The 11,225-nt window shown below is 38.5% G+C and overlaps 1 protein-coding gene across 9 annotated transcripts in view; it reads left to right on the top strand.

Annotated features, from left to right (window-relative positions):
• CCDC66 (coiled-coil domain containing 66) overlaps positions 1-11,225 on the top strand; it is a 119,988-nt gene that overhangs the window by 32,864 nt on the left and 75,899 nt on the right. For all 9 annotated transcript variants that reach the window (XM_053669335.1, XM_053669337.1, XM_037132110.2 and 6 more), the window contains 3 exons: positions 715-965; positions 1,453-1,537; positions 5,616-5,777. In XM_053669335.1, coding sequence (XP_053525310.1) covers positions 715-965; positions 1,453-1,537; positions 5,616-5,777 — 498 coding nt within the window. The remainder of the gene's footprint in view (positions 1-714; positions 966-1,452; positions 1,538-5,615; positions 5,778-11,225) is intronic.

Genomic DNA, 11,225 nt, shown 5'->3' with positions numbered 1-11,225 from the left:
TTAGAAAATTCCCTTTCCTTATACAGGGCAGGGCAAAAGTAGGATTACAGTTGTAAAGAACATGTTGTACATATACTGATGGATATTTAGGTTGTTTCCAGATCTTGGCTATTGTAAATAATGCAGCAATGAACATAGGGATGCATATATCTTTTTGAGTTAATGTTTTGGATTTCTTCAGATAAATACCCAGAAGTGGAATTCTAGGTAATAAAGTAGTTCTGTTTTTAATTTTTTGAGGAACCTCCATACTTTTCCAAAGTAGCTGAACCAATTTGCAATTTTACTAACCGTTCATGAGGGTTCCCTTTTCCCAACATCTAACTAACATTTGTTGTTTGTTGATTCATGAATGATAGCCATTCTGACAGGTGTGAATTTCACAGTGTTTAATCTTAAAAGTATTCTGAAACTATTTGATAAGAGTAGAGTATAGCAAATATTCCACATTAACTCTTGTGAACCTTTTATTGAATTCATTTAAAAAGTATGATTTTTCATATTTTCTTTTTAGAAATTTTTCAATTCTTTGAATTTCTCATATTCCCCAAGCTACTTATTTTAATGTATATGGAATCAATACAGAATGCAGTTGTTAATTTTTATGATGTTTATTCTGCTTGTGGTGACTTAGAAATCATGTTTGATTTTCCTTTAAGATTTTACATGTGAGAACAATTGGAAAAATTCTTAGCAATTCTTATTTGTCATTAGGGTGAGGAGCATGACAGATGGGCAATACATTTTGATTCATTAAAGAGTTATCCTGGTTCTCAGTCTCAACTGTCCTCTCGGTCATCACACAAACAACCAGAGTACTTCTGTGTCTCTCCGGACACTCAGGAGCTAGCTGATATCAGCAGTGTTTATACACCTACAGCTGGAAGCCAGATTGAACCTTCAGAAGAGGAACATATAGCAAAACCTGTTACAGGTGTGGTGATGGCAAACAGTCAAAAAACAAAGTAAGTGCATACTAATTTATTGACGGTTTAAAAAGTCTGTGTTCTTTACAAAGACTGTTATTACATTTATAGTATATCTTAACTGATTTCAGTTTTGGTATTTTTCTTCAGTGTAGAAATAATTAGACCTGGCTGGTATAGCTCAGTGGATTGAGTGCTGGCCTGAGAACCAAAAGGTCGCTGGTTTGATGCCCAGTAGCGGACAGTGAGGTCCCCAGTAGGGGGCATGTGAGAGGCAACCACACATTGATATTTCACTCCCTCCCTTCCCTCTTTCTAAAAATAAATAAGTAAAATCTTTTTTTAAAAAGCTGCGGATTGATAGTTGCAGGGTAGTCATGGAGATATGGGGAAAACTAAGTCATTAAATTTTTACTAAAAAAATAAAGTAGAAGTAATTAGTAGATATATCACAAACAAAAATGATTTAGTACCTCATTAAACACATATTTTGGTGGCTTTAAATAGTTAATGTATCTCTTTGCAGCTTCCTTCGTTCGATGACTGCCCTCTTGGACCCCGCTCAGATTGAGGAACGAGATAGGCGGCGACAAAAGCAGTTAGAACATCAGGTATTGCATTGTAAAGTATTGTTCTTTGTCTTATTTATGGGCAGTAGACACCTAAGTAAATATAAATAAAATTTCATTATACATTTACAGCATAGGCCTTGTTCAGTCTTTTGATGAATCCAATTTGTACTTCAACTGGCATTATATTAAAGTTATACTCATGTTGAGAATCAGACAGTATCATGTAGTACAGCCACCTGCCTTCCAGAAGAAAAAAAATTTTGTTTAGACTGAGGGGAAGGGAGGAAGAAAGAGAGGTAGAGAAGCATCAGTATGTGGTTGCTTCTCATACACCCACACTGGGGACCCAGCCTGCAATGCAGGCAGGTGCCCTGACTGGGAATCAAACCTGTAACCTCTTGGTTCACAGTCCCAGGCTCAATCCACTGAGCCACACCAGCCAGGGCGAGATTTTTAATATATATGTTGTATATATCAAATGGCACTAAATCTTCAGTTAGTATTGGATACTGTTTTCATTAGTTTAGTTAATTCTGTCACAATGAGAATTACTTTCTGTTATACTGATAAACTTATTTTAGAAACACCAAAACAAATGTATCCTGGGATATTTTTTCTTTTTTTAATTGTTTTTCAAGTACAGTTGTCTCCATTTTGCCCCTACCACTCCCCCACCTCAGCCATCCCCACCTCCTACCCTTAATTCTGCCCTCCTTTGGCTTTGTCTATGTGTCCTTTATACATGTTTTTTGATGACTCTTCCCTCTTTTCCCTGCAATACCCCCACCTACTTCCCCTCTGTTTACTGTCAGTTTGTTCTTTATTTCAATGTCTCTGGTTCTGTTTTGCTTGCTTGTTTGTTTTATTGATTAGGTTCCCCTTATAGGTGAGATCATATGGTATTTGTCTTTCACTGCATGGCTTATTTCACTCAGCAGAATGCTTTCCACTTCCATCTATGCTGTTGCAATGGGTAGGAGCTCCTTCTTTCTTTCTTCTGCATAGTATTCCATTGTGTAAATGTACCATAGTTTTTGATCCACTCATTTACTGATGAGCACTTAGGTTGCTTCCAGAACTTGGCTATTGTAAATTGTGCTGCCAGGAACATTGGGGTGCATAGGTTCTTTTGGATTGGTGTTTCACGGTTCTTAGGCTATAATCCTAGCAGTGGAATTGCTGGGTCAAAAGGCAGATCCATTTTTAGTTTTCTTAGAAAATTCCATACTGTTTTCCATAATGGTTGCAATCCCACCAACAGTGAACTAGGATCCCCTTTTCTCCACATCCTCTTCAACACTTGTTGTTTGTTGCTTTGTCTATGATGGCCATTTTGACTGGTGTGAGGTGGTATCTCATTGTGGTTTTAATTTGCATCTCTGATGGCTAGCAGTACTGAGCATCCTTTCATGTGTCTCTGGATCCTCTGTATGTCCTCCTGGGAGAAGTGTCTGTTCAAGTCTTTTGCCCATTTTTTAATTGGATTGTTTGTTTTCCTGGAGTGGAGTCATGTGAGTTCTTTATATATTTTGGAGATCAAACCCTTGTCTGAGGTGTCATTTGCAAATTTATATTCCCATTCATTTGGATACCTTTTCATTTTGCAATGTTTTCTTCAGCTGTGCAGAAGCTTTGTATTTTGATGAAGTCCCATTTGTTTATTCTTTTCTTTCTGTCCCTTGCTCTAGGGAACATATTAGTGAAAATATTGCTGTGTGGAACATCTGAGATTTTCCTCCCTATGTTCTACTCTAGGACTTTTATGGTGTTGTGACTTATATTTAAGTCTTTTATCCTCCCTCTTGATTTTATTTTTGTATATGGTGTTAGTTGGTGATTGAGTTTCTTTTCTTTTTTTTTTTGCATGCAGCTGTCCAGATCTCCCAGTACCATTTGTTCAAGAGGCTATTTTTACTACTTTTTATTCTTTTGTCCCCTTGGTCAATATTAATTGACCATAGAGCCTTGAGTTTATTTCTGGGCTTTCTTTTTTTTTTTTTTAATAACTTTATTTATTTATTTTTTTAAATATTTTATTATTTATTTATCTTTAGAGGGGAAGGGGGGGGGAGGAGAGAGGGAGAGAAACATCAATGTATGGTTGCCTTTTGTGCGTCCCCTGCTGGGGACTGGCCTGCAGGGAACCGGCCTGCAACCCAGGCATGTGCCCTGACTGGGAATCGAACCGCGATCGTGTGGTTCGCAGGCCCGCGCTCAATCCACTGAGCTACACCAGCCAGGGCTATTTCTGGGCTTTCTTTTCTGTTACTTTTACCTATGTGTCTGTTCTTATGCCACTACCAGACTGTTTTGATTACCATAGCCTTGTAATATAGTTTGATGTCAGGTATTGTGATCCATCCTACTTTTGCTTTCTCAAAATTGCTACAGCTGTTTGGGATTGTTTATAGTTTCATATAAATGTTTGAAATGTTCTGTATCTGTGAAATATGTCATTGGTATTTTAATAGGGATTGCATTCAATCTATACATTGCTTTAGATAATATGGCCATTTTGATAATGTTAATCCTTCCAATCCATGAACAGGGTATATGTTTCCATTTGTTTGTGGCTTCCTTAATTTCTTTCTTCAGTGTTGTATAGTTTTCTGAGTACAGGTCTTTTACCTTCTTGGTTAGGTTTATTCCTAGGTACTTTATCTTTCTTGTTGCTATATCAAATGGGATTTTTTCCCCTGATTTCTGTTGGTAATATTTTATTTGTGTGCAAAAATGCCTTCAATTTCTGAATATTGACTTTGTATCCCGCTGTTTTTCCCATTTCACTTATTTGGTCAAGTAGTTTTTTGATAGAGTATAGGATTTTCTATGTACACTATCATGTCATCTAGAATCAAAGACAGTTTTGTTTCCTCCTTTCCAATTTGGATACTTTTTTTTCTTTTTATTGTCTTCTGTGGCTAGGACTTATGATGCTGTGTTGAATAGGTGTGGTGAAAGTGGTTGTCCGTACTCGTTCCTGATCTTAGTGTGAAAGCTTTTAGTTTTTGCCCATTGACTATGATGTTGGCTGTAGGTTTCTCATATATGGCCTTTATTATGTTGAGGTATGCTCCCTCTACTCCCATTTTGCTAAGTGTTTTTATCATAAATGGGTATTGTACCTTATCAAATGCTTTTTTCTGCATCGGTTGGTATGATCATGATTTTTGCCTTTCCATTTGTTTATGTGGTATATTATGTTTATTGATTTGTGAATATTGTACCATGCTTGCATCCCTGGGATGAATCCCACCTGATCATGGTGTATGGTCTTTTTAATGTATTGCTAGATGTAGTTTTCCAATATTTGTTGAGGATTTTAGTGTCTATATTCATCAGAAATATTGGCCTGTAGTATTCTTTCTTTGTCATGTCTTTAGCTGGTTTTGGGATTAGGATGATGCTGGCTTCAGAAAAAGAATTTGGGAGTCTCACTTCTTCTTGGATTTTTTGGAAAAGTCTGTTAAAGATGGGGTTAGCCCTTCCTTAAAAGCTTTGTAACATTCTCCTGTGAAACTATCCAGTCCAGGGCTTTTGTGTGCCAGGAGTTTTTTGATTACTGCTTCGATTTTGCCAACTTGTTATTGGTCTCTTCAGGCTTTCTGTTTATTATTCATTCAGTTTTGGAATCTTAAACTTTTCTACAAATTTGTACATTTCACCCAGGTTTTCAAATTTCTTGGCATATAGTTGTTTGTAATAATTTCTTACAGTTTTTTGTATTTCTGTGGTGTTGGTTGTAATCTCTCCTTTTTTATTTCTGATTTTGTTTATTTGGGTCCTCTCTTATTTTCTTGATGAAGAAAAACCTGCTTAAAGGCTTGTTGATTCTGTTTATTTTTTCAACGAACCACCTCCTGGATTTATTCTTTGAATGGTTTTTAGTCTCTGTGTCATTTAACTCTGCTCTGATCTTTGTTATTTCCTTTCTTTTACTCGCTGTGGACTTTGTTTGTTGTTGTTCCTTCAGTTCTTATAGATGTAGGGTTAGGTTCTTCATTTGAAATGTTTCTGTCTGTTTTAAGTAGGCCTGTATTATTATGAACTTCGCTCTCAAAACTGGATTTTTTAAAAAAAAATTTGTGACAATAATTTTGTGATTGTTTATGACCAGAAAGCCATCACTGCTCAGGTAGAAGAGAGGCGTAGGAAGAGGCAGTTGCAAGAAGAACAGAGAAAGAAGGAAGAACAGGAAGAGGAGCTTCGTTTAGCCCGGGAACGAGAAGAGATGCAGAAGCAGTATGAAGAAGACATACTTAAGCAGAAACAAAAGGAAGTAGGTATTTATGTTCTAATTGTAACATTTTAGAGTAAAAATGGATGTTCTTAAAAACTGTGAAGCTCTATGAGGAAACATTAAAGCTTTGCATAAAGAAAGTTGTGAAAATTAGGGAGGAATTTGGAGGTTTTATTTCACATGATTATTTCACAAATGCTATATTGCTTGGTGTTTTTCTTCTTAGAAAGAAGACAAAATGAGTTCTTATAGCACAAAACAGCAGTTATCCATGGTCTTGATTTTGACATGTTTTCTAAGCAATTATTATATTAATAAATGTTTTAGAAATGTTAAGAAAAATAATTGGCCTTTCTGTATCCTCTTGTGAATAGAAGTATATATTTGCAGAGTGATTGACTGAGATTGATGATACAATTTGTTGCTGTGTTAGAGGTTTTCTCTGTGCTAAATAAAGGTGTTTTAAAAAGAGTAGATGTTTGATTGACTAGGAGCATCCCTAACAGAGGTGTCTAACCTTTTGTCATCTCTGGGCCACATTGGAAAAAGAGTTGTATTGGGCCACACATTAAATACATTGTGACATATAATCACCAAAGAAATCTCAAAATATTTTAAGCAAATTTATGATTTTATGTTGGGCCACATGTGGCCCATGGGCCATGGGTTGGACACCCCTGCTATAAGAGGTATAGACAGTATAGTTTATTTTGGTGTTAAGCTGAACTGACAAAGAACAACTCACACTATCACATCAGTTGCTGAAGATTCTTGAGGTTTACAAAGTAGAATACAGAGCACTTCCCCTGGAGTTGGGAGGTAAGACTGAGCCCTTTCATTTTCTCACCCTTTCCATTTGCAACCTTTACCCCAAAATTAGTTGATGAAGTGGCACATGGTCTGGGTTTTGACTTCATTATATTGAATAGGCTGAGCCGACTACTCACTCAAAGTATCATTTGTTTGAATTGAAATAAATGGCCACAGACTTTGTGTTTTATCTCTTAATAAACTATTTTTAATCTCAATAGAAATCTGATGGAATGGACCATTGGTTTAGAAACTTTGAAAGCTTTATTGGTATGAACTTGAATGTAAAAGTGTTCTTATGTATGTGGACTAAGGGAGCTGTAACAAAGATTAGACTTCTGCTCAAAATGTTGGAGTAGGTAAACACTGTGCTCATCTCCTCCTATGATCACATCCAGATTAAACTACACTACGGTGGTCATCAATAACTGCCTGAAGTCTAGCCAAACAGAAGTCCTGTAACTAAGGCCATACAGAAGAAGTCAGGTGGAGACTAGTAGGAGGAGCAGAGACATGGAATGGCCTCCTCCCATGCCTACATTTGGTGGTTAAAAATTGGGAAGGCTATCTCAGCTGTGGAGGTCCCCCTGAGGAACAAGCATTTCCAGCTCAATGCCAGGCTTCTAGCCCACAGTTCCATTGCTGGGAAGAAGTCCCTGTAACTTCTGCTGTGAAACCAGTGGAGATTGTGGTCTGAGGCGAAGTGAAGTGGAGGTCGTCTAGAATTGCTGAGCCCATTCATAGACTTACTCGCTAAGAGATTCACTTGTTCTGATCTCCAGCCTTAGGGCAGCAGCTTGAAAAGTGCCAGGGTAGAACTGAATTGTCTGGGTTTGTGGCAAGGGCTGGAGGGGCAGCTTTCTCCCAGACAGAAGTGCTGGCAGAAGCCATTATTCATTTGTTGTGCCCAACCCACACCCAGCCTGCAGGCTTAAATGGATGCCAGATCTGAAGCTCCATCAACCTAACACCATTCACAGTGCCTGGTGAGTCTCTGAGACCCTGTTCCACCCAACTTTTGGGCCCACCTAAGTTGCTTCCATTTTCCATACAAATGGCCTGTGTTGGCTTGTGGTGTGGACTTTTCTAAAATCTCTCAAGGGTTCACAAACTCCAGACAAATGGCATCTGGCTTCAAAGTGTTCTGTACCTGTTGCTAGGCAGCCCCAAGCCCGGCACTAGCAGCAGCCTGCCTCAGTTTGCAGCTTATCCTCTTCTATGCACCTTCACACCCAGCACAAGTTGCAGGCATCTTATACAGTGTCCCTGGGCAGAGCATAATCACTGACCTTTGCCTGCACCAGAGGCCCCAGAACCAACATACCCTGTGGCCAGCTTCAGACTATACCGGAGTACCACTCAACCATCTCCACAAACTATGCACCCAAAGGGCAGACTCTGCAGACACCAGTGGCCCACTAAAGAGAATTTTGCTTTATAGGGCCAACACCTACACAACACTTCCTCTGCTGTGGACCTGGCCAGTCCTCACAACCAATCAGTGAGACTCGGTTCCACCAAATGATGAGCCAACAGCAATGAAGACTCAACTACAACAGGAGAATGCACCCTACTTACACAGGAGACACACCTGGAGCACCTGGCTCAGGTGACTGGTAGACTGAGCCACTGGGCCTCATAGGACACCTACTACAAAAGGTCACATTATCAAGACTGGGAGATGTGGCAGCTCTATGTAATACATAGAAACAAACGCAGGGAGGCAGCCAAAATGAGGAGACAAAGAAACATGTCCCAAATGAAAGAACAGAACAAAACTACAGAAAAAAAAAAAACTAAAGAAAATGGAGACATGCAGTCTATTAGATGCTGAGTCCAAAACACTGGCTATAAGGATGTTCAGTGAAATTCAGGGAAAAATAGATAATCTCAGTGAGAACTCCAACAAAAAGATAGGAAACATAAAAATGATGATAGAAAATATAAGAAAGAACCATTCAGAAGTGTAGAATAAAGTAACTGAAATGAAAAATATATTAGAGGTAATAACAGTAGATCAGGTGAAGCAGATGAAGCAGAGGATTGACCCTACAATTTGGATGACAAGGTAGCAGAAAACATCCAGTCAGAACAGCATAAAGAAAACATCCAAAAAAATGAAGCTAGTTGAAGGGGCCTCTGGGACGACTTCAAGTGTACTAACATTTGTATCATAGGGTTACCAGAACGAAAAGAAAGAGCAAGAAATTTAAAACTAATTTGAAGAAATAATGATGGAAAACTTCTTTCACCTGGTAAAGAATGTGGACGTATATGTCTAGGAAGCACAGAGATTCCTAAACAAGAATGAACTCAAGCCCATACTAACATATATCATAATTAAAATGTCAAAGGTTAAGTATAAAGAGATTTTTTTAAGCATCAAGACAAAAATTAGTTACCTACAAGGGAACTCCCATAAGCCTATCAGCTGATTTCTCAACAGAAACTTGCAGGCCAAAAGGGATTCAAAATATTCAAAGTGGTGAAAAGCAAGGACCTACAACCAAGAATACTCTACCCAGGAAAGCTATCATTTAGAATCAAAGGACAGATAAGAAGCTTCCCAGACAAGAAAAAGTTAAAGGAGTTCATCATCAAACCACTATTATAAGAAATGTTCAAGGGACTTCAGTAAAAAGAAGGAAAGTACAAATATAAAAAGTATGAATAATAAAATGTTCATAACTACATACCTACCAATTATTACTTTAAATGCAAATGGATTAAATGCTCCAATCAAAAGACATAGGGTGGCTGAATGGAAAAGAAAACAAGACCCAGACATATATTACCTACAAGAGACCCACTTCAGATCAAAAGTCACAGACTGAAAGTAAATGGATAGAAAAAGATATTTCATGTACTGGAAACAAACAAACAAAAAAGCTGGGGTAGTAACACTTGTATCAGACAAAGTAGAGTATAAAACAAAGACTGTATCAAGATACAAAGAAGGACTCAGCAATTCCATATCTGGGTGTTGATCTGAAGAAACTCCAAACACTAATTGAAAAAGTCCTGTTCATCTCCATGTTCATTGCAGCATTATTTACAGTAGCCAAGATATGAAAGCAGCTTAGGTGTTCATCAGTAGGTGAATGTTTAAAAAAGAGGTGGTATGTATATATACAATGAATTATTACTTAGCCACAAAGAACAGAATCTTGCCATTTGTGATGACATGGATAGACCTAGACAGAATTATGTTAAATGAAATGAGTCAGAAAAAGAAAAATACTATATGATTTCACTTACATGTGGAATCTGAAAAACAAAATAAACAGAGATTCAAAGATACAGAGAACAGCCCTGGCTGGTGTAGCTCAGTGGATTGAGCGTGGGCCTGTGAACCAGAGTACTGCGGTTCGATTCCCGGTCAGGGCACATGCCTGGGTTGCAGGCCAGTTCCCAGCAGGGGACTCACGAGAGGCAACCATACATTGATATTTCTCTTCTCTCCTTCCCTTCCTCTCTAAAGATAAATAAATAAGATATTTAGGGGAAAAAAAAGATACAGAGAACATTTTGATGATTTGTCAAATGTGGGAGGGCTGAGTGAAAAAGGGGAAGGGATTAAGATATGCAAATTGTCAGAAAAAGAGTCACTGGGATGTAAAGTATAGCACAGGGGCTATTGTCAATAACATTGCAATAACCGTGATGTCAGATGGGTTCTAGAATTATGGGGAAGATCACATTCTAAGTTACATAAATGTGTAATCACTCTGTTTTACCTGAAACTGATATATTGTAAATCAACTATAATTGAAAAAATTTTAAATTATTGAATATTGAAAAATTAAAATCTCATAAATCAACAACAGAAAGATAGAAACCTAATAAAAGAATGAGCAAAAGCCCACTTCCGCCAAGATGGAGGCATAGGTGGAAACACTGTACCTTCTTGCACAACCAAGTTTAAAGACAACAAAGTTTTAGTAACAAAAAATGCAGCCAAAACACAGAAGATTGAACTATACAGAAGTCGGAAGACAACGAACCAATCAGCCAGACTGGTAAGAGGCGCGGAGCTGGCAGCAGAGCGGGATGGAGCAGGAAAGATCCACCGACCCAGGCGTGCAGGCAGCTGTGGGCGGATCCCAGGCGTGCGGTGGCAACAGGCAGACCCAGTGAGGGCGCAAGGTGACTAGCTGACCGTAGTCACACCTTCGAGCGCAGATAAACCAGGGAAGAGTGAGCAGTGAGACAGACCACGCAGGCCCCAGTGGTGGGAAACAGCAGAGGGGACCCACCATTGCCCCTCTTTGACCCCTCCCCCACATACAGCATCACAACCCAGCGACTGAGTTGCCACGCCCTCGTGAACACCTATGGCTCCCCTCCTCATACATAACAGGTGTGAACACACCAAAACATGGTTCAAGAAGAACTCAAAGCCCCAGAACCGATAAATCAAAGCAACCAAGAAATAGCCAAACTTTCAGATGCACAGTTCAAAACACTAGTGATCAGGATGCTCACAGAACTGGTTGATTTTAGTCACAAATTAGAGGAACAAATGAAGGCTAAACTGATTGAAATGAAGGGAAATGCACAGGAAAACAATAGTGATGAAAAGGAAACTGGGACTCAGATCAAGGGAGTGTACCAGAAGGAAGAAAAAAATGACCAAACAGAAAAGAATGAAGAAACAAGAATTCAAAAAACTGAGGA

This window comes from Artibeus jamaicensis, unplaced genomic scaffold (genome assembly GCF_021234435.1).
Source record: "Artibeus jamaicensis isolate MK-2021 breed Jamaican fruit bat unplaced genomic scaffold, CSHL_Jam_final contig_519, whole genome shotgun sequence".
NCBI lineage: Eukaryota > Metazoa > Chordata > Mammalia > Chiroptera > Phyllostomidae > Artibeus > Artibeus jamaicensis.
The sequence above is the reverse complement of the archived record's forward strand: the minus strand, read 5'-3'. Positions and strand labels throughout refer to the sequence as shown.